A 23,995-nucleotide genomic window follows, 5' to 3' on the forward strand; every position below is an offset into this window, starting at 1 on the left:
TTCAAAGATATGTCCCCAAACCTAATAGCACTGAAGGCTTCTCTTATTGTTCATGGTACGGTAGGACAGTGTTTGTGCAAAGGCCCCAGGAGTGCTGTTTTGTTGGACATATTCTTTACACCCACTCAAGAAGTTAAGGTGATGAAATGTCAATTGCTTCTGACAAACATACACGTTGTATAGTATACATAATAAATTGATCTACTTAGTTTTTATTGTGATGTGCAAATTTGTCTTGTCTTTACCATGGTCTCTAAACCATATTGCATATCTTAATCTTTATGAAGAATTTCTAAAACCCAAATCTTGCTCTTCTGTATCACTAAAAGTATGACTGGACCTCAGTTTCTAGTATGTTGGACTACAGAACTACTTTAATGTAGCTTATAATTCGGCGCTTATTTGTCTAACATAGGCAATTAAAACTTACTGTTTGAAAATTTTAACTCCTTAACAAATGCTTGTTTCAGTGCCTTGCATTTTCGAGCAAAGGTGATTTGTGGGCATTAACTTTGCATCTAGAAGATAGCACTGCAATAGATGGTAACCTTATCTCAAAACTTGGCCCTTAGCGCCCAAATTTTGATATCCAAAGTTTTACCAGTAACTTTAAATAGGAAAAGACCAATCCTGTAAGCCAAAACCATGTTTTAATGTGTCTTCCTTTTGGAAGGCTTTCAGAATATTTGCAAAAGGCAGACTGACGTCCACGCATGAGAAATCAACTGACTTCACTGAAAGGTAGTATTTTTTTTTTATTTAGAAGCCGACAGCTGTTTCCTCAACCAATCTGTTTTACTATATGCCTGCTAATGCCGTAGTAGATTGCTCTTGATGGCTCGTTGATTGCCCTTTTCTAAAAACAAACAAACCTGTTAATATAAACAATCTTCCTCTTTTTAAAGGCATATAATGTTCAGTCTTCAATTTTCACTTACTACATAAACCAAAAATATTTTCATATTTTGTCACTCAAATCGTGTGCCTTGATAACCAAGACAAATATTGATCTTTCATGGTTGTATTTGTGGCTACTGGACATCTCATACCAATCATATTCCCACATAAATGCGGCCTTTGGTATGAAACCTCTGATGTGTCAGTGAACTGGTCAAAGAGAATGACAAAAGGCAGGGTGCAAGTCTTTCCAGTTGTAAGACTATTTTACAGCAAAATTTTAAAATTCTTCCACTGTACTGCAATTTCACCCCCCTGCTGAAACAGATGTGACTTTGGTCCAGTTGACAGTCAGTGCAATCCTGAGGCCCTTTGAGTAGTTAACCATAGAGAACAAACAGCTTAGACTTCTGCTGTCAGAGTACAGATTTCTCTGAAGTTCTAAATAATGGCATATCCTGTGAATGTAAACGTTTTAGCCTAATTCCTAAACAACCATATTGCTGTGGACAAAGTTGACAGTTCTGTGTACTGATCTTCATTTTTTATGTTCATTTAGATCTTATAGACCAAAATATCTGTGCCAACGACCCCATCTGCAGCTTTGCTGAAAAGATCATATTAAGGAATGCTGGTACTAGTATTGGCAAACTACTCAATACCTAAAGGTATTGATTACCAAGGAAGTCTGATGGGCATTGCAGCTTTGGAGGTGGTGAGACCAAATATGAATGGAAGCCTTGCATCCAAGACCATAAGTGATGTGAAAACAAAGTTGTGTACAAAAGCCTATACAATCCACTCCATAAAAGGGTGAACTCATGCTGCAATTTTACTTAATATTTAAGTAGAGCTCCACCATGCAGTTTTTCAGCTGAGGCTTTCATTTGGCAAAGGATGTCTGTTGACCGCAGCTTGAGCCTTCTCCCTGAATGTTGAAAGGTGCATGATTCTTCCAACAGAAAGCTAAACTAAGCACTAAATATATGTTCAGTTACTTACTCCAGGAACAACTTTTGTCTTGATCTACACCCTTGTGTAAAGTTGCATATTCACAGTATGCACTGAGATTTGTTTGTTGATTTTTTTGAAAAAAACCTCTACTAAACTTAAATGTGTATGTTCCTTTTTTGAATCTGGCTTACAATGGAATATGGAGCATTTTTTGTTGCTGTCGTTGCTTTGGGCTCTGTCCCAACCTAACTAAAAGCAGATATTTTCAAGAGTTATTTTTAATATTACTTTACCCAGTAGCAAAATAGTTTGGCATGGAGACTTGCAATGCCATTTTCTAGAAGCTGGATGAAAGACTTGAGTCTTGTGAATTTGTTTTTTTTGCAGGTTTTTTTAAATGCATCGCTATTTCATAATGTAGCAAATAAAAACAAGCTTTAGTGGCCTGTTTTTAAATCTTTATGTAGCCTAAAGGTAACTGGTGTTTCTTTTAAAACTTTGCTCCTGTGTAGTTGTTCAGCTGTAGTCATTACTGTGCCTTTCTACTGCATACTCCTAAGATGTCCCACCCTTCCTCTGTTTGTGAAATAACCACCAGTGGAGAATCTTGGTGACGTGGAGTGAATTTGATAATATGGAGGCAGAAGTCTAACCTGTCTAGAATACAAGCTGCTCTTTATTGTGAAAGAAAATTCCCATTATAGCTGTTTTTAGCTGGATTTGAGAGAAACGAACATTAAGAAAATAATGTCCAACACTTCAGAATGGAGCGGATTTGTGAAGATTTGGTCAGAACTCTAGGATAGTATTTCTATAAGCTCAAAGGGATGCTGTCAGCTATTGGCACTTTTGCTTAAATAGAAACCAAGTACCTAAAATCAAAAACTGTGATAAATTCCTATTAGAACATACATAGCAAAATCAAGACAAGCTTTGAAAAGGCTGGAATATTCCACGATGTAGCTTAAACGTCTATTTTCTGAAAGCTCACAGAAACCCAAAACTTAATACAGACTGCTCAACACATCCTATGGCTATCTCTCTGCCTAAAGAGTGAGAGAGAGATATAAAAGCATGTCTCTTACTGCCTGTCTCCTATGGTAAAACCCCCTCTCTCCTTTAGTTAGTAGTCAGAGGCTTTTAACTATGACTGGTGTGTGGAGCTGTCCTTGCTTATTTCCCACAACTAGAGACTATAGAACAGATTCTTGGAATTCATGATGAATTTTTAATATTTTGGAGGGGGGAGGGATGTAGCCTCTGCTTTTTGTTTCTTCGGCAGAGTTGACTGTGTCAGTCCAGGCCCATAATGTAACGTAGGCTATGTCCATACCAGCACTTTTGTTGGTGAAACTTATGTCAGTCAGGGGGGTGTCTTTTCACACCCCTGACCAACAGAAGATTTAAATAGGGCTCTGTACTTTCTCCAGCTTTTTCCTTAATTCCCTTTGCTGTCTTTCCTCTCTTCTCCCTCACTTAGCTGTATTCCCTTCCATACCTCTGCTAGTGGTTAGAGTACTAACAGAGAATCAGGAGACTTTGATTCTATTCTTGACTGCCAATGTCTGTGTGATTATGAGCACATTGACATATTGTAACCATTTTGTGCCTCACTGTAAAACAAGGCTAATAATGCTTACCCAGTACATCTGTATGATGCTTTGAGATTCTCAGCTAAAAATTGCTCTTTAAGCACAATTATTCACCCCCTCCAAAGGTCCCATTTAAAAGATTTAAGTGTTTTGAAGTTTGCAGAGGCATTAAGGTGGTGGTTAAAGCACTGAGAGAGTGTGTTTTAATAACAGGCCATGTTGAACAATGTGGTGCATTCTAAAGGAAAAGGAAGAAAAATGTTCTTGGGAGGTGTATAGTTTCATTTCTAGTCCTAAAGAACATAACCAACACTGGAAGAGACTCCAAATAACTATTTATTAAGCAATAAGTAAGTATGTGAACTGCACTGCAGCTCCCCTCCCAAGACCATCCTGAATGTGAACTCTAGTTCCAAAGCAACAGCAGCTGTGCACAGGCTTCACTACTGCTGGGATGATTCTCTTGACTTCCACACTGGAAGCCATAGGTGCAAGTCCATATTATGATGGCCAGGTGTGGCCATTTTTTGCTTTCTCTTCTTGCTCAGTTTTTCAAAGACGTGCATATCCCTATCTGGATCTGCCTGTCTGGTGGGATTTGTTTGCCTAGGTTTGGTACATGCAGGTTCTTAAGAATTTGGGCCTATAACAGAGATTGCCAAAATCGAGGGTCAGGGTGTTATCTACCCTTTGTCCTTATTCACTACATGATTGGCATAAGGAAGAAAAGCTACAGAGTATTTCCCAGAAGTGAGGGAACAAGGTACAATGTCCTAGTCTGCCTTCAAGGGGCTGGAGACAGCTGAAAAGGGAACTATGGCCTAATTTCAGTGAAACACTTGCTTTCTGCCAGAGTGAGAGCATTACCAAAAAAAAGTGTGTGAATTTAGTTTTCTGTCTAAAAACTGGATCTCCCAAGATGTACCCTGTTCCTTCTCTTCATTTTAAATTAAGATGGAAAACTAGAAGCGTGCTTCATTTTGTAACAAAACTTCTTGTCATGGTGCTGTTTTCAGCCTAGCCTGGAACTATTTTCCATAGCAGGCTTTCTGACTTGATCTTTGCTTTCTTGCCCTTCCACCCTCAACAGTCTTAGATATGTGTGAATACACCACCTTGTCTCCCCAAATGGGACTAGCCTCAGATAACCCTCTTCTTTCCACCACCTGCTGAGAAAATTCCCCCCTTTCCCCCCCTCACTCAATTGCTCAAGCTCCACCATGTGCAGACGGATACAGGTGCTTCTCTACTCTCGCCTAAACAACATTTCCTTAAGGGGCCTTGTTCTTTCCTAGACACTCGCCTTCCCCCAGCGGGGCTGTCCCACCAAGGCAAGATAACCTCTTTTGTTCCATTAATAGGACTGGATCCCTCTAGGGCCAGCCCTTCACTCCTCCCCCTGCCCCCTACCAGCCCTGCCAAACACACATCCTTAACTTTCTGACAGGCTGGATCTTCATTCTCCCATTTTCCTTAAAAGGCTCAGACCCACCATGCCCCTTCTGTCTCCTCAGCACTACGGGTCCGGGTCGGGACTTGGACACCCTCTGCTCAGGGATTTGTGCCTTGGGCTAAGTTCTCCCCTTTTAGCCACCACTACCTGAGCCCAGGCTGCCCCCCTGCCTCTTCCCCACCAGGTAGTAGCAGTGTCTGCCGCTCCTCTCCAACTTGCGAGGTTGGACTGAGGGAGTCTCTCCCTCTTTCTAACCTGGTTGTTAGGCAGTCAGAGGGGCTGGTTCTGATCCTGCCCCCCCCCCGCCCCCCTTGCTGACGGATGGATGGGAAGGGCTCTAGAGAAAGAGGGCGCACTGACATCTAAGAGAGTGGTCATGTTTTAGACACAGTGGGCAGGGGCCATTTCCCTCCCGCCCCCCCCGGAGGAGGGCGGGGGAGACCCTGAGCTGTGGACAAAATTAGAAAAATTAAATCAAGACTGATCCTTGTTTCTACTGCTCATCCTTTAGCTTGAAGGTCTGGCTTCTTCCTTCTACCGCAGCTTATTCCTCGCAACCTACAGCCCTCTCCCCGGTACCGCAGCGGGCTGCTCCCTGGCTTGGCCCCCCCGCCCCTGGGGCGCCTGCCGCCGTCTGGCTGCTCCCGTCCCATCCCTCCTACCCACAATGCACAGAGCGGAGCAGCCCGAGCCCCGTCCCCGCATGACAGGTAACTAACAACATGGCGAGCCGCGCCGGGCCGGCGCTCTGAGCATCCCCGCCACAGCCGCCGCGGGCCCCGCGCTGCGCCGCACCCCGGGCCGCCAGCCGGGGGCAGGGCGGGGCAGGGAGCGGCTGCGCCTGGCCGCCGCGCCGCGCCGCGCCCGGGAGCCGAGGGCGGCAGCGCCATGGCAGCCACCGAGCTCTACACAAAGGTAAGGAGCGGGCTGGCCGCACCTGCCCGGCGGGCTGCGGCCCGGGAGGGGGTGGCGGGGAAAAAGGCCCCGGCCTCGGGAATGAATGAATGAATGAATGAATGAAAAGGGGGGAGGGGTGGCGGCAGGCCGGCCCCTGGAAGGGGGGGGGGGTCTGGGGGGAAGGGGGGAGCGGGCGGTTCGTGCTCTGTCGCGCCTGTCCGCTTCCTCCTGGCTCCCCCCATCTCAGTGACTGGCTGGGGGCCGTGATTGTCCTTCATGCAGCCCCTTGGCCAGCCCGCCAGCGGCTCTGCAGCGCTGGGCAGCCAGGAAGTGACGGAGCTAGGGGGTGAGCGTCGATGAGGATCCTTTCCAGCAGCATCTTTCCCCCTTGGTCTGCTGTGCCCCTTTTCTGACCTGAAAGTGAAAGGGCTCAGGAAGAGGAAGGGATAGCATCGGTGTATCTAGCATTGTGGACATTTCCTTATCATGCACACTGCCACCGCTTCTTACCTTGTTCCTTCCCAATATGGATACACCTCTGTTTAGGACTTATAGTCATAATCCCCCTTGCATGTTTGCTTGAACAATTACCTTCTAATATATTTTCGCTGACTCAGCATGTCACGCTGACTTCATTATAATCTGATGGCTTTTGTTTTACTCCACATGCTAGCTAAAGAATTGCAGTTTAGGAGATGCATGGATTTTCATCCTCTGTTTCTGTTCTTCTGTAGGGATATGGAGGTAGTGGACAGTTAGGTTATGCTAATGGAGTGAAGAGACAGAGATATAAACCTCCTGGATTTCACAGGAAGAGGGATTAGTCACCTTGACTCTTCATTGTCAATAAGTCAGGCTCTGAGATTCATATTGCTGATTTTTTTTACGTAAATTCTGCTTATAGCCTTCGCATATCAGACATAGCACCAACCGCATTAGAACAACCATTTCAGCATAGATGAACAATCAGTACTCTAGGTATGTGGCCATGGTTATTTTTTAAATGATTTTTATTTATTATTTTACATTGGTCTGTGTTGTTCAGCTATCATCATAGTTTCTAAAAATGCTGTACAATTCCTTAAAACCTTCTGTGAAACATACAAGGTAGAAAGACCTCTAGTATTAACATCAGGGGTGCTGAAACAATTTTTATAGTGGGAGTGCTGCTGATGGAAAACATGTATTGGTGTTTGTTATTACTACTTAAAGATAGGGGGTGTGGCAGTACCCCTGGCTCCAGCACCACTGATTAAAATCAACTTTTTTGGTGACACTGCACATTCAGATTATATTGGCTCTTGGATTTGATTCAGAATCACTACTGCCAGCAGTGAGGCAGTAGACTACTTTTTTTAGTACGGTACACTAGTCAAGCAGACATCATCTCCTAATGTTTTTAGATCCTGTAATTTGGTATCTCATCAGTTCATGCATTGGAAAGATCAATGCGAACGCAGTATGTAGATTTTGATGACAGGAAAGATTGCAAATTAAGGTCTGTTGAAATAGACATGTTATATATTAGCAATAAATTAGAGAATGAGAGAGAGAGAGAGAGCATGTTTTAAAAAAAAAAAAAAAAGCTGGTAAAATCTATGCTCCAGTTTACTTTATTTAAGGGTGACCAGGACCAATGTGGTAATCTAATCTGATCTCCTGCAGAACACAGGCCATAGGATTTCACCAAGTGATTCCTGCATTAAGTCGTTAACTTCTGGTTGAGCGAAATCATGTCTTTTTGAAAGACGCCCAATCTTGAATCTGGGGTCACTTTTGAACATATTTGATGATCAATCTAGTTCTTTGCTTAAGGAAGGAGAATGAAATGGAACAGCAAATTTGTTTTTTGGATGGACTAAAATCTTTTACCTTGTTTGTGGTATCCACCCACAAACAGAGATATAATGGGCGATGCTTTGAAGATAGTCAGTGCAAGCCAAACTCTTCACACTCTTTGTAGCGGTGCTTAAAAATTTCACTAGACAACTATAAGAGGCTGATATAAAGGACTGAATGCCATGTTATCCTGGGACAACATCCTGGTAGGAGGCTTAAGGTACATCTACAGAGTAATTAAACACCCATTGTTGGCCCAGGTCACCTGACTCAGGCTCACAGGCTTGGGCTGCGAGGCTGTAAAATAGCTGTATAGACATTTGGGCTCAGTCTGGAGCCAGAGCTCTGGACCCCACAAAGGCTCAGGCTCCCAAAGTCCAGGCTCCAGCCCAAGTCCTAACATCTACACAACAATTATAGCCTCTCAGCCTGAGCCCCGCAAGCTTGAGTCAGCTCTGCCACGGTTCTTTTGTTTCAGTGTACACGTACCCTTCTGTCTCTGGTTTGTAGGTGTCTAATAAATGTGAAACCCTCTCAGACTGATTAAAAGGGAAAATGTCTTTTTTCCCCCTTCACACTCACCTCAGTTTTCTCCATTCTCCCATTCCCCAGTTTAAAATGTTTAGGTGTCCTCATTAGCATAGCAGCAACAGAGTAAAATTGGCATGATTCTTGATTAATGAACATAGACAATGGATTTAAAACATTAGTAGGCAGAGGTGAAAAAGACCTAATAAAATAAAACAAGGACTGGGCATAATCCCCAATAGAAGATTTAAAAAATAACAAACTAAAATGACCTTCACTCTTTGAAGATACACTTTATGCTGCGACCGCAAACTGTTCTTGCCACCTTTAAAATCATATGCTTTTCACATCTCTCCACTAGAGGTAAGCACATTCAGGACAGTCACTTGGGACAGTTCCTCAGGGCTTCTAATGGGAATGAGACTTAACATAGGTACACAGGGACTTAGCATAGTCTCTGTATCTTGGGACAGGAATTACTTTAGGGCTGGACCAAATATTAGGTAACTTATGTGGTGTCAGAGGTTCAGTAGTGCAGTGGAAGGATCATACTTGGTATTTCAGATATGTATGGAGAATACCAAAACCATGAAGTGTGTTAGTGTGTGTGGGCAAATTATTGTGAATTAATTCGGCAAAGACTTTTGTGGGACTCTATGTGAGTGTAAAAACGCGCTTACATGATTCACTTTGTAGGAAAATATCCTTAGGCCTTTTGTAGACATACAGTTTGAGTGCTGGTTTTAAAGAAATCAATTAAAAACCAGTGTAGTTAAATTGGAGCAAACCCCTGCCCTCCTCCCCAATATTTACACATGTACCCCCACACACTTAACAACCTAAGTAAAATTGATAGTAGGGACTTAATCTGCAATAAGAATGGCCACACCAGGGGCTGTTCTGATTTTAACTGAATTGTCTCCTGAACTGATTTTGTTAAATTGAGGCTCGAGCCATGTATAGATTAGTTTTGATTGTAAAATACTTGAGCCATGAGCTTTTATGTGTTTTCTGTGAATTGTCTAGCACACTTGTGGACATTATAAAACAGTAATTTGTTCTCCCTGGGAGACAAGAAGTAAATGTTCTATAGTAGGGTATTTTGAAAATGCACAATGAAGTCTTGAGACCTTACTATGATATTCTGCTATGAAAGGGACACTGTCAATTTGAAATTAGAATTGGAAAATATATAGAGAAAGGCAACAAAAACGAATAGGGGTATGGAACATCTTCTGTATGAGGAGAGATTAAAAAGAGTGGGTTTCTTCAGTTTAGAAAAAAGTCAACCTAGCCAAGATATGATAGAGAGCTATAAAATCATGAACGCTGTGGAGAAAGTGAATGAGAAATTGTTATTTACGCCATCATATAACACAAGAACCAGGCATCACCCAATGAAATTAATAGGTAGCAGGCTTAAAACCAGGGTGGATATAAAATCAGATTTTTTTTATTTAAATCAGTTTTTTTGATAAAATGCTTTTTGAGGAAAAAACCTATCTAAAGATAGTTTTAATTAAGATATATTATAACTCAAAGATAACTCATCATGGAATAGGGATTATAAATTCTAAATCTATAGTATGAGACAATATATTCATGTAATGTTTAAGAAAAGTTTTGTAAATGAGTTCCAATAGTTCATGGATTAGGGACCCAATCTTATGGGGTTCCAGGGGCTTCTGTATAGATTATTTAGGTTAATCTTTCTATTTACCCAATGGGATTCAATGATCACTCTAGAAGATACCATCATAGATGCTTAGTTTTGCAGTTCTCAAACTGTGAATTTGTATCTCCAGAGATAACATACTTGTTAACAGCAAAAATGGCTTAAAATAAGTAAATAAATATATAGAGGTGAGAAATAACAGACCTCAACCCTATTGTCCCTCTGCAAATTTGTGTACTCAGAGTCAATCCTTTACCTCTCTCTAAAAGTTCAGAGTTTCAAAAAGTTCAATGAATAGAAGATTGTTGGGGGGTGGAATAGATCTGAACAAGGAGAAGAAGTCTAGAGACAAATGTGAGATAGGAGGGACAGGTAGTAGAAACAAAAGTGAAACTGTTTGAGCAGCATATTCCAGAAGTCTTGAGGTCTTTCTGAGTGTAGCCTTCATTGATTTGAGATCTACCATACCATTCTCTCACTAGAAGGGAAAACCTATAATGGCAGCAGGCCGTAAAAGAGACCCAGTTTGGGAATATTTTAATGAAGCTCCTCTACCTGTGGGTAAGACAGGCATGCGTGCAAAATGCAAACAGTGCAACAAAGAAATGCAAGGCCTGCTTGCTCAAATGAAACAACATCATGAGAAGTGTTCCTTCTCAGGAAGAAGCTGCGTTGAAGATGATGAAAGGAACATACTTAAAAAATGTATAGTGTGTACCTTCTAAAAATGAAACCTACATCTATCTCTGCATTGTGAAGGATATGTTTTAAGTTTATAACAACCAACAAGAATGCATTTTTTTATGTAGAAATCCATGATTAAATTTGAGTCTTCCTGGTTAAATCAAATCCACCCTGCTTAAAACAAACATAAGGAAGCATGTCCACACAATGCACAGTCAACCTGTGCAACTCGTTGCCAAGGGAGGTTGTGAAGGCCGAAAGTATGACATGGTTCAAAAAATAATTAGATAAATTAATGGAGGATATGTCCCTCAATGGCTATTAGCCAAGATGGTCCGGGATGCAACCCCATGCTCTGGGGTTCCTAAGCCTCTAACTGCCAGAAGCTTGGATTTGATGACAGGGATGGTCACCCTATTCTGTTCATTCCTGCTGAAGCACCTGGAATTGGCCACTGTTGGAAGACAGGATTACTAGGCTAGATGGACCATTGATCTGACCCAGTATGGCCATTCTTATGAAATCTTGTCAATTTTTTAAAAATTGAGTTAAAATGGTTTAGGTAGTACACCTGAATCACCCTGCCAATTTTTGTGGTTTTATAATCGCATATTTCTGTTGTTAATGTGGTAAAGTGATTCAACCCTGTATGTAAATATATGATTTAGAGTGTGTTCAGGGTGACTGCACTGTCATTTTTCTATGGAGGGGAGATGGCCTCTCCCCTCTGGGGGAGGGGAACTGACAGTTGGTGGAAAAGAGGGCTAGCGGCAAGCAGTGGGGAGCCCGAGATGGTTAGGCGGAGAGAAACAGAGAGTCTATGAGTAAATGGAAAGAAAGAGAGTAAGGTCGAGAGGGCAGCCAAAGGGGCGGAAGGAAACTGAGAGAAACCGAGAGTGAGTGGACAGACAGAGGTTGAGCAGAACAGCCAGATGTGCAGAAGAGGGTCTCTTTGGTTTAAAGCTGGCTAAGTCAGTGCATGTTTGATGTTGTGTTCTTGAGCGTCCGTTCCTGTTTGTTCTTGATCATTGGCTTCAGTTGTCTCCTATCTTTGATTCATGTTGTCCCAGAGATCCGGAATAGGAGAGCCAAAGGTCCTTCAGATCCTGTGGATCAGGTCTAATGTGCACCTCTGTAGGCAACATCAATGGAGTCAAGTCCATCTCTTCAGGAAGTCACAAGAAGTGCCTGAGGCTCAAAAACTGGCTTGGGCATTAGATATTGGGAAAGATATTTGGGAAAAGGGGGACCGTAAACTAAAACAATAATTAATAATAATAATTAACAACCTATAAGATAATAGCTTTTGCATACAGAGATAGATATAGATATATTTCTTTATTTAGAGGGTTATATTTAGTTAGGTGAACTTAGTAGTAAGCTATAGTGTGTGTATATGTTCAAATTATTCTAAGGTTTTTTTTATTATATATATCCTTCATCTATTTAATGTTATTGTAGGTAGGTGGAATCTAGTTGTTTGTTCCAATTTAAATAAAATCCATGTTATTGGTTTGTTTGTTTTTTGACAACCAGTTGTATTATTTTGGTTACTAGTAAATAACCTTTTATCACAATGTAACATCTCTCTCTCCCACCAGGTCTCACCTAGTAAGTAAATTATACCACCACTGTGACGGACTATTATTAAATCTTGTTTGGTGGTTTTGGGACGGGGTGACCCTCAGATGTATTTCAAATTATAACATAAATAACCCTATTCTGAGAGTTCTGTTTACACCATTTTAATTTTTTTTCCTGATGCTATGTGAAAGACCTGTATCAGTATTAGTCAGTAATCCATATTTCAAACAATGTAGAGTTATCACTAAGAAAGAACCCGAAGGATTACATGAACTTTCTGTTTAAACTCATTTACAAGCCAGACAGCAAGGGGGATTCAGGTAGACATCTCCAGCCAAGACCATTGACTTGCCTAAGCATGACCATTTCGTGAGAACAAAAGACAGCCAAGCCCTTGAAATGCCAAATACTTACTTGAGTAATATGAAAAGCGGATTTGAGAACCAACCTTCAAGGGAACTCTTAATTTATGAAAGATGTACAGAAAAACATTAATTCAGTCCAGTGATTACACTGGTGAATGACATAGGGAAACATGAGACAGACTAGTATTCTCCTCAGTGGAGACACTGGTGTAGTAAAGCATGGATATAAAAAAGAAATGTGAAGAATATTGCGGTGCTTTAAGTCAAGGAAGAGGGGGAAGAAGGATGACCACTGCCTTCAAGAAAAGGCTGTCTCACAGGGAACGGTGATGGTGAGAAAAGGACAAGTTGACCAGAAAGATTGTCTTTTAAATGTCAGTCATTGCTCCTTCAGTGTAACAAAATGTGAATTGGACAACTCTTGCCAAGTATAAGAGAGATGTTATGCATATAATCTTTTTTGTTTTAATTTTATCTTTTTATATTCTTAATCTCACTTTACTACAAACCAAGTGGTTGAAGTCTTTTGTTTGGGATGATCTATATGATATTCCCAAAGAGGTGAAACCGTCCTCAGACTCTAAACAGTTGGTGAAGCAATTGAGTCTCTCCTGCTTGGGATTCTCAGTCAAAAGGGCACAGGTCAGGAGATCTTTCCCATAAAGTGTGTTGTGATCCTACTGATGCACAGGAAATTCCTGGTTTCCGAGTAGCAGCTGTGTTAGTCTGTATTTGCAAAAAGAAAAGGAGTACTTGTGGCACCTTGGAGACTAACAAATTTATTTGAGCATAAACTTTCGTGAGCTACAGCTCACTTCATTGGATGCATTCAATGGAAAATACAGTGGGGAGATTTATATACATAGAAAACATGAAACAATGGGTGTTACCATACACACTATAACGAGAGTGATCACTTAAGGTGAGCTATTACCAGCAGGAGAGCGGGGGGGGGGGGGGGGAAACCTTTTGTAGTGATAATCAGTGATGACTACAATAAGAACAGAGTTTCAGGGTGTCATGTAGTAAGATTGACTATACAGATAGAGAGACTGAAATTGTTTGTAAATGGTGTTAAATAAATGCACAAAGAAAAGAAGTGTGGAGAGAGTGTTTTCTTTGACTTTTTTCAGTTACAGTAGTCTTAAGGGTTACTTGTTACACTAGTGGATACAAAAATTGACTGGCAGTGTGGCTGTTTGAAAATGTTGTCTGTGTCTCTTTAAATCTTCATTGGGAAGTTGGGAGGGACCACTGTTTTTATATGCAAATTATGGAGATTGCAGATCAGTGAAGGGTGGTTGAGCAAAGTTCTACACTACTACATTTTAAGATATGCCAAAGCACAGTTCACCTGCAGAATGAGGACCGATGCTTTCAGGCTTGGATCTCTTTCATGGCAACATGAAATACTATTCTAGACGACTGGTTAGGCCACATCTAATGTCTTGAAATAGGATGTAGTAACTACTATTTTCCTAACCTAAGCAAGTCTTACCAGACACCATCTACCTTTTTTCCCCCACTCATGCTGACCCTGGGTCATATTTCTAAATTATATCTTCATATTTTAGACCGTCAGTGGCTCCCACTTCCCTGCAAAACACACCATAAAAACAATTGTTTGCAAATTCGTATCTGTTTGCAGCAAAGCTAGAATACTATGATGAGTATCACAAGTTATCATATTAAGTTACAGAATCTTATGGGGGTAATTCCACTGTGCAAAGTTAAGCTTCCATTCATCTTGTGATCGCTTCCGTTGAAAAATCTACTTTGCTTATCCACATGTTGGGTTTGTTTAAACACTCTGACCTGTATAGACATTACTATATGCTTTTGTAGTTATCAACAACTTTGGATTTGTTTGAGTGACTGTAAAACAAGAAAATGATAACTTGTTAAGTGTGAATGTTTGATCTATGCCATGTTTTGTATTTCTGCACCAGTGAGGTTTCAACTGCAAATTCTGCTTTAATCTTCCCTCTGGAGGCCCTATTCGGTTTAAAAACCGTTTCCTGGGTACCATTGATGGGTGTGGTGGTTGTTTTTTTTTTTTTTTTAAGAGGTTTAATGTGTACATGATCTTTGTACATGATCTTTGGTGCAATCAGAAATCCATCAATGACATAGAAGTAGTATTCTGCTGTAAATGAATTGTGGAAATGTTGGTTCTTTGACATTTTACTTTGGGGCGGGGGGGACGTCATTTAAGGCATAATACACCTTTACAAGTGAAAGGATTCTCATTTTGGCCTTATCTAGACTCAGGAATTGCCCTGATTCAGCAATTGGTGCCAGAAATTGGTGTAGCTGCACTGGTGCTGGCCCTTAAGGGTACATCTACACAGAGATAAAAAATCTGTGTCATGGCTGCAGCTGGCCTGGATCAGCTGACTTGGGCTCAGGCTGCAGGGCTTAAAAATTGCAGTGTAGACATTCAGTCTCAGGCTGGAGTCCAGGCTCTGGGACCCTCCACCCTCATAGGTTCCCAGAGCTCAGGCTCCAGCTCAAGCCTGAACATGTTAAACAGTGATTTTTCAGCTCTTCAGCCTGTGCGCCCAAGCAACTGACCCAGACCAGCCAGGGTTTTTTTATTTGCTATGTAGACATATCCTAAGAGTCAATAAGGGCAATGATGGATTTTACATCAGTTGAGATAATCAAGGTTTATGCTTGCTTGAAGTAGCAGACAAGCGAGCACACTTTGTCATGGATGTAGAACTCATTTGACCTCATCTCCATCAACAGAAAAAACATTTTCAGTGTTGGATGTCAGCATTGCTCCAGGTGTTTTTAGAAATTTTCTTTGTGCCAAATTTGTGAATATCTATAAAACGTCACAAAAAATTAGTTTTTACATATGGAAATTCACAAAGCAGGTTAGAAACGGTCTTCTGCTCCTTTTCTTTTAAAGCTGAAATGAAGAGCTTACATTAGTAACTTTTTTTTGTCCCCTTTCTTCTACCCTTTTTTTTCTTTTTTCCTTTTTGGTATGATTGAGACACTTCCTTATCTGTACAGTTACTTGTGTACATCTTCACACTCACATAACAAGAAAACTGTTTTTTTACTTTGTGGACTGTGTTTGCAGAACATTTGTGTGTTTGTGTTGTTTGTAACCACCCATGACTAGGTTATTAATAAAGGCAGAGAAAAAGATATTCTAAGATAGAACCTTTGTTTTCTCAGAGTATTTAGTGTTGCCTTTTTAGGACTTCTTGTTTCTCTTACCTCCCTTTCCAGAAGTAGCTTTGAAGTAGCTAATGCTGCTGACCTCGGATCCAATCCAGTTCTATTAAAGTAAATGAAAAGCCTCCCATTGATTTCAGTGGAAGTTATATTGGGTCTTTCCGTAGATAGCTTCAGTTTTAGATCATGTGAGTCTGCACGCAATGTTTGACCTTAAACTCTTGTCAGCTTCTCTTTGGAGCTTCTCAGTTTTGGGTTTTGCAAGCAGTATCTGATATGCCTTCACTTCTAGTTGTATTTGGGAAACTGTATAGTAAAGGAAGTAACTTGTTTGTTTCAATTCAAAGTTCTTTGTTGTAGTGCATATTATGTTACTTGGCTCTTTTCATTGTGTGCACTTACCTCATTTGTCTTTGTGGAATGATTTGCTTTGGGTCCAGAACTCTCTTTGCTTGTTGAAATTTCACCCTGTATGTAGTATTTGTAAAAAAATAATTTCCCAAGATCAATAAAAATGTTTTTATGAGTTAAAAAAGAAACATTAGGCCCTTATTCTGTATTGATAACTGCATGAGCAGACCTTGGTACTTCAAGAACTCCATTGTTTCAGTGGGGGTCAGTGCTGGCTCTGGGTCTGCCACTACAGTTGTCTGGGCAGGGGCAGGGCCTTAGTTAAAATAAACAAAGATCCCCTTTCAATGTTTCCAACCCAAACACACTATACTAGTGTGCTGAGTCTATGAAAGTAAAAATGACTAGAAACTATTTAGTTAGTATATTTTAATGGTTCAAGATAAGACAAATGTAAAATAGCAAACAAATAGCATAATAGTGAAAGGTGATCTGAAAATTTGCTCACTTTTTAAAAAAAAAGTGATAATGTTTTGTTTGCTTTAAGCCTGGAGAAATTCGTTTAGCTGGCTAAATTAAAAAGACATTCATTTTGCTGCTATGAATCACTTTATGTTGTTTAGGAGCTTTCTAAAAATTAAACAACAACCCATCGTTCTCAGGAAAAAAGTTTTCTAACAGAGTTGTATTGCTGAGTTATAGAGTGGTGGTAGTCATTCATTTTGACATACAAATTGTGCAGTGTGCTTCTTGGACCAGGAAGAGAGAGATACTTAGTATTCAAGCTCTTTTCTGTGTAGGATCACTGCATCTTTGAATAGTGAGGTTATTAGGGAGATTAAACAAATACTATTGATGTTGATTTAAGCAAATATATGAGTAAGATGGCAAGGTGTCTTTTATTGTGTATTTTCTAAACATATCTTATGTTCTTGTCTTCTTGCCAAAAATTAATTGCAAACTGAAGAGGAAATATTTTAGCTTCATTTCTGCTTAAGAGACTGCTGTATTGTTAAAATAGAAGTAATAAAAACATTATGGGTAAGTGCTATGCAAAATTCTGAGCAGTCGATTTTATTGCTGTTGCCTTCAAAATAAAGGCACTTAGTATAGCATTACCTCTTGTATATCCATGTATGGTTATGCCCTAAATAATTCATTCATTATGCATTCTCTCTTGTAATCTTTTTCTATGGTTGGATGTTACATTTGTGGCCAATTAAACTGAAAAAGTCTCAGCTTTGTAAAAGCAATTTATATCTGTTATATATGTCAGCATTTTGCCATTCTTGTTAATAGAAAATTTGAAGCCCTATAAGCAAGATTTGTTAGTCTTTTTTATTAGTATATGTGTAAGTATGAAGTTGCATCCTGTGCTGGAAGACCAGAAAGAGTATTAAACTAAGACCTCTTAAGTCAGAAGTGTTCATTTTAACACTGAGTTTGTTCCAGGGAGGAAATGATATCATCATGGGCAGAACTCTGTGCGGTCTGGGAGGTAGCAATCCGTTTGTGAAAGCTTCTTCTCATTCCACAAATAGGCTTTGAGAGGATGTATTATGCAAACCTAATGCAAACCGAAGAACTGCAGCATCATTGGAAGCTGCTTTTTTTTAAAGCAGCTCTGTAGAGTAAAAGGAAATTATTCATTGCTGCTTCAGACTTAATCTTGGGGGAGGGTAAATTTCCTTGGTCACATCTGGGGATTAAGCATGAAGCCCCTATTAATAATTGGTTTTGTATATCTAATTCAGGGATCGGCAACCTTTGGCCCACGGCCTGCAGGGTAAGCCCCCTGGCGGGCCAGGCCAGTTTGTTTACCTGCCACATCCTCAGGTTTGGCCGATTGCGGCTCCCACTGGCCACAGTTCATTGCTCCAGGCCAATGGGGGCTGCGGGAAGCCGTTGCCAGCACATCCCTCGGCCCGCGCCACTTCCTGCAGCCCCCATTGGCCTGGAGCGGTGAACTGTGGCCAGTGGGAGCCGTGATCGGCCGAACCTGCAGATGCGGCAGGTAAACAAACCAGCCCGGCCCGCCAGGGGGCTTACCCTGGCGGGCCGCATGCCAAACTTGCTGAGCCCTGATCTAATTCCTCATCCATAATATTAAAAAAATTACCCTTTAATAGTATTAATGGAGTGTGGTGGGTTCCATTTTCCACCAAGCATCACCAGAAATCCTTGCAAAATAATAATGTGTCTCTAAGGTGCCAAAGGATTCCTCATTGTTTTTAATGTCTGTGTATTTAGAAACACACAGGTTGTCATGTAAAAAGAACAGGAGTACTTGTGGCACCTTAGAGACTAACAAATTTATTAGAGCATAAGCTTTTGTGGGCTACAGCCCACTTCATTGGATGCATAGAATGGAACAGAGAGTAACAATACCCGAAGTCCGAAGGTGCAAACAATTCGATGTTTATTGGGGTGAACTTCCAGCAAGATTAAATCCAAGTTCCTTTTTCCTTATTTTCGAATCCCAACTTACTTCCTGTTTGCCCCTAATTTATATAGTAATATTCTTAGCTATACCTTAACTAATCGTTCTACTGAAATTTACCTAACCAATCCTAACATATTGTAACATGATTAGCTAACCAATTATATCCCACCCTTATATATCCCTTAATTAGTTTACACCCAGCAAAATTAATTATACAGCAGACAGAAACAATCACAGAACCAGACAGAGACCATGCAAATAAATAATATAATGACAAAACAATACAGAAGTGAGGATTTCCCAACTACATCTATAAAGACATAAGAGTTTTCCAGCTGTCTGTTGATAAGTGAGTTCTTACCAGACTAAATTTCCTTTTCCATCTTCTAGGCTCTTTCCTTTCTCTGGAGATGATAGATCGGATCACCTTCCTAACAGCCGCGTATTGACTAGTTTGGAATGTGCGGATGTGACCGTTCGCTTCCCAGCTTATGGCTGCCTCTGCTGCTTAGCCAAAGTCATTGGCCTAAGAACAGGGCCTCAGACTGTCACAGTGAGAGAGGGCCCTTAAACAGATTCTTTCTTGTATACCTCTATTACTAGCTAAATAATAAACATATACCAAAATTCTTAAAGTATAGGCCTTTACAGGCCGGCCTGAATATCGATATTCTAACACTCCACCCCTTTTTTTTTTCTTTTGGGATTCTTCTGCCCAGGTATCCCTGGAAAAGCATAGGACATATGGCAACACACTTCCTGAGAAGGCCAGGCATCAAGGTGGAAGGTGTCGATGCTCCATCTGTCCCACTGCCCCTTGTGTAGTACCATGCCCTGCACTTTCTCTCGTATGGGCATACTACACCTATTCCAATTAGTGTTCCAGACTTCCCATAGTGGGCCCGAGAAGGTTGGGTCTGAGTTGTCTAGTACACTGGGCGGGAGGGCTTACTACATTACTTACAGGTTATAATTAGTGGCTGTTCTCTAGGGGGTTGTGCCCCCCCTTGATCGTTTCCGTGTGCAGTGTAACACAAATATAGTTAACAATACACCAGCTGCTATGATAATCCACAGCAATACCAAGAGTCCTGACCACTGCAGTATGGTCCAACATCCTGGCCACCACCAAAAACACTGCTTCTCCTCCTTTGATAAGGCTAAAATTTTGTCAGCGCCATCCTGTAGTGTATATTGTAAGTGTGTCCAACTGTTGGCACTTGCAGCAAGTTGCTCTTTTAATCTTTGTGTACTTTTGTCCATACTGTGTCTCCATTGAATAGCCACAGTGAAATTTGGTATTGTCCAAACCAATTCAACTACTTGGTACGGCATGGTGTAGTAGGTGCTGGTTCGATTGTTTACAATGATTAAGTCCACTGATCCATTTATGCACTATAGTCCAGGTGGCAGTGTATAGAAGTTCATAATTTGGTCATCCACTGGAAGGATTTTGCCTCCTAGTATTATATTGCAGGATTGCATACATTCCCAACAGAATACACTGTACCCCATATACATTACCCCTAAATGCCCCCCTTTTGCAATAGGCCATTGATCCTGGTCCTCCATAGTCATAGGAGAAGGGCACATCCATATTCCTCCTCTGGATATACAACTGCTTAATGTGATGACAGTCCAATTTACCCCATTCCACCTCAGCCCCCCCAATCTATTTTCTCGTGGCTCCCAAAGCACTCCCCCTTCCCTAGTTACTCCCATAGAGTTCAAGGAGACCACCTTATTTGCATTTCCTTCTGATGGTATCATAGTAACAATTACACAAGAACTCTCCCCACAAGTGGGGAATGTTATTTTCCAGGTAGATGGTATGTTTTTGCAATTGTGGATAAATATGGGCTAGCCTCCCCATTTAATACCGAAGGCCGTTGTTCTGACCAAGCCTCTCTCTTAATATCCATTAACATTATTAACTGAGCATTTTGAATACCTAAACACACTTCTCCCCATGTTAGTCTTCTGAAGCCATCCCCCACCCATGTCACCAGGTCACCTGCCCAATGAGCTAGCTGCAAGTTTACCTCTACTGCTGTCTTCCACCCTGTGGCAACTTCCGATAGTTGGTGTGCTATTAATTCATTAACTTGTTGTTGAAATCTCACATTTTGGCTTACTAATCGTTTGGTTACCCACTCATCCCCCAGATTCCGTGTGCCCAGCATAATGTTCCCCACTGCCCACAATCCCCTTTTCTGACAATGATTCCAGGTGTGTCCCCTCACCCACCAATTTAATTGTTGTTTCAATCCTTTTATGTACAAACTACAATTAGGATGAATTTGGTCCACTCACCATTTCTTGGAGCGTCCTACCCCTGTAATAGAGTGAAGGGACATGTTAAAAAGTGCTTGCTGCACCTGCTCTCACAATAGCTCCCATACATTTGCTTATCGGGGAATATTCTCTGCTTCAGGCTGTGGCCATTTTAAATTTGGATTCTTCCAACTTGGCATCCATATCAACTGTAGGGTTATATTCTGTAAAATGGTTTTCATACACCCAGCGTCCCAAAGGGGATTTTACACCCAATGTAATATGTACATAACAATCACACCTTCGGGGATTATCTTCCATGGAAGTACCATTGTGGTTACATATGGTAACATCACACCCTAAATGTGGGGCCCTATTTTCCTAAGAGAGTTCATTTGCTCCAGGAGACGGGAGGGTTATATTCTTTGGACCGTCTGTAACAAACCACACAGCTGGGTAACTGTGTTTTCCACTATCATTAATCATGGCAGCACCCAGGGAGTACCATGCAATATTTCCTGATAAATTTGATCTTCTCCACCTGGTTGGGATTCCCCCATCTAATCCATAAACCATATACTGACACTGCCAAATTCCTGTTGGAGTATTAGTGGTACATCGTTCTATGGGGAGATTCTCATAGTCTTCATTAGCTTTATTACCACAGGCTACATGTGTAGCCATCCATGTGTTTCCTCCTTTTGACACTTCACATCGTGGGATCTGAATAGAATTAGTAAATGTGACAATTGTGATTAGCACTAGTAATTGTTCCATGAAGGGCCACGGAATTTTCATCCTTTTCGAATTAACCTGTAATACACACATAACAAAATTTACACATCCCCTTTCCCAATCCTCTGTTTGTACCTTTTTATTTGCGTGCACGTAACCCATTCCTGTCCTCCATTCACTGTACCCAATAATAGCAGACTGGGCCCTAATTGGTCAAGGACAAGATAGGGGCCCTTCCATTTAGGAGCTGGAAATGGATGGTGTTGACCTGGAATTTTGTACATCACTAGATCTCCCACCATGGGTAGATCACGCTCCCCGGGCAGGTCATACCATACTTTGACTCTTGCTGCTCCTTGCTTGTCTCACCAGGCCACCGCCTGCTGTACTTGTTTTACATGTTTGATTATAGTTAAAATCCATTCTTGTGTTAAGCCCTGTGTAGTGACTTCCCCAGGTACTGGGGAAAGTAGATTTTTCCCACCGTTCTATGGGCCTTCCCATGAGAGATCCATATGGAGAAAATCCTGTGCCTTTCGATTCTCAGGCCCTTATTCTCATTAAGACACAGGGCAGTAACTGTGACCAGTTTTTTCCTCCCATTTCCACTCCCTTTCTTAGCTCGCTTTTACTAGTGCGGTTCATGCTTTCCACCTGCCCCACAGCCTGTGGGTGATAAGCAATATGGAACAACTGTGTGATTCCAGTGAGGGCTGATAGCTCTCCTAACAGATCTGACTGGAAAGCAGCTTCTTGGTCTGAGTCAATCACCTTTGGCACCCCCCAGCGAGTAAATACCTCATTTACCAGTATTTCAGCAATTATCTGGGCAGTTTGATACTTTGTTGGGAAAGCTTTCACCCACCTGCTGAAAGCATCCACAATCACCAACATGAATTGGTTTTTCATGTGATCTGGTGGTAGGGGTCCTGTGTAGTCAATTTGTATTCTTTCCCACGGTCCCCTTGGGGCTTGCTCATTAATTCTCCCCTTAGCACCTTGTGAGGTGGGCTGTGCCTGGCACTGTCCAAACAACATTCCAGATGTGATTTTTTTAAATCAGCTGCCATTCCTGGCCACCAGCACAACCTTTTTAAAGTTCCCAGTGCCTCCTCAAACCCGGGGTGTCCCCTGCCAAGCTCCCATGCACCCAGCTTAAGAAAGCCATCCGGCACAGCATTACTGGTCCCTTAGTTGTTAAGGCCTTGTCTACACTACAAAATTACGTCAAATTTATAGAAGTCAGTTTTGTAGAAAGGGTTTTTATACAGTCAATTGTGTGTGTCCCCACACAAATGCTCTAAGTGCATGTAGTCAGTGCAGTGCGTCCACAGTACCGAGGCAACTGTCAACTTCTGGAACATTGCACTGTGGGTAGCTATCCCACAGTTCCCACAGTCTCCGCTGCCCATTTGAATTGGGTAGAAATCCCAATGCCTGATGGGGCTAAAACATTGTGGTGGGCGGTTCTGGGTACAAACCGTCAGACACCCCTTTCCTCCCTCCCTCCATGAAAGCAACAGCAGACAATTGTTTTGCGCCTTTTTCCTAGGTTACCCGAGCAGACACCATACCACAGCAAGCATGGAGCCCGCTCAGCTCACCATCACCGTATGTCTCATGGGTGCTGGCAGATGCAGTACTGCATTGCTACACAGCAGCAGCTTATTGCCTTTTGGCAGCAGACAGTGCAGTATGACTGATAGCCATTGTCAACGTATTCCAGGGTGCTCTTTTAACCGACCTCCATGAGGTCAGGGGTGCCTGGGCAACATGGGAGTGACTCAGCCAGGTCATTACCCTTTTAAGTTTCGTCTCATGGCAATTCAGTCCTACTGGCAGTCCTACTGCACCATCTTTTAATGAGCAGCCAGGGGACGACGATGGCCAGCAGTCATACTGCACCATCTTCTGCCGAGCACCCAGGAGATGACGATGGCTAGTGGTCATACTGCACAGTCTGCTGCCAGCAAGATGTATAAAGATAGATGAAGTGGATCAAAACAAGAAATAGACCAGATTTGTTTTGTATTCATTTTCTCCTCCCTCCCTCCCTCCCTCCCTCCCTCCATGAAATCAACGGCCTGCTAAACCCAGTTTTGAGTTCTATCCTTGAGGTTTTGAGTTCTATCCTTGAGGGGGCCATTCTGTTTCTTGCAAAGCCACCCCCTTTGTTGATTTTAATTCCCTGTAAGCCATGTGGTCGGTCGCCCCTCCCTCCGTCAGAGCAACGGGAAACAATCGTTTTGCGCCCTTTTCCCTGGATTGCCCGAGCAGGAGCAGACGCCATAGCACAGCAAGTATGGAGCCCGTTCAGCTCACCGCAGCAGTTATGACCATTGTAAACACCTCGCGCATTATCATGCAGTTTATGCAGAACCAGCACCTGAAAAACCAGGCGAGGAGGCGACAGAAGCGTGGTGATGAGGACATGAACACACTTTTCTCTAAAACTGCGTTCCCCCACAATTTGGAGATCATGGTGTTAATGGGGCAGGCTCATGCTGTGAAACACTGATTCTGGGCCTGGGA

General features: G+C 41.8%; 1 protein-coding gene across 20 annotated transcripts in view; it reads left to right on the plus strand.

Moving 5' to 3' along the window:
- Window positions 1-5,325: 5,325 nt before the first annotated feature.
- The window catches only part of MYO5A (myosin VA), a 203,691-nt gene continuing 185,021 nt past the window's right edge, over window positions 5,326-23,995 (plus strand). For 7 of the 20 annotated variants that reach the window (XM_043494665.1, XM_043494666.1, XM_043494669.1 and 4 more), the window contains exon 1: window positions 5,327-5,811. In XM_043494665.1, coding sequence (XP_043350600.1) covers window positions 5,785-5,811 — 27 coding nt within the window. In that variant the 5' untranslated portion in view covers window positions 5,327-5,784. Of the gene's footprint in view, window positions 5,812-23,995 lie in introns of all 20 variants that reach the window. The other 13 variants (XM_043494670.1, XM_043494667.1, XM_043494672.1 and 10 more) reach the window with 3 other exon arrangements.

The sequence above is a fragment of the Dermochelys coriacea genome, chromosome 10 (genome assembly GCF_009764565.3).
Source record: "Dermochelys coriacea isolate rDerCor1 chromosome 10, rDerCor1.pri.v4, whole genome shotgun sequence".
Taxonomy (NCBI): domain Eukaryota; kingdom Metazoa; phylum Chordata; order Testudines; family Dermochelyidae; genus Dermochelys; species Dermochelys coriacea.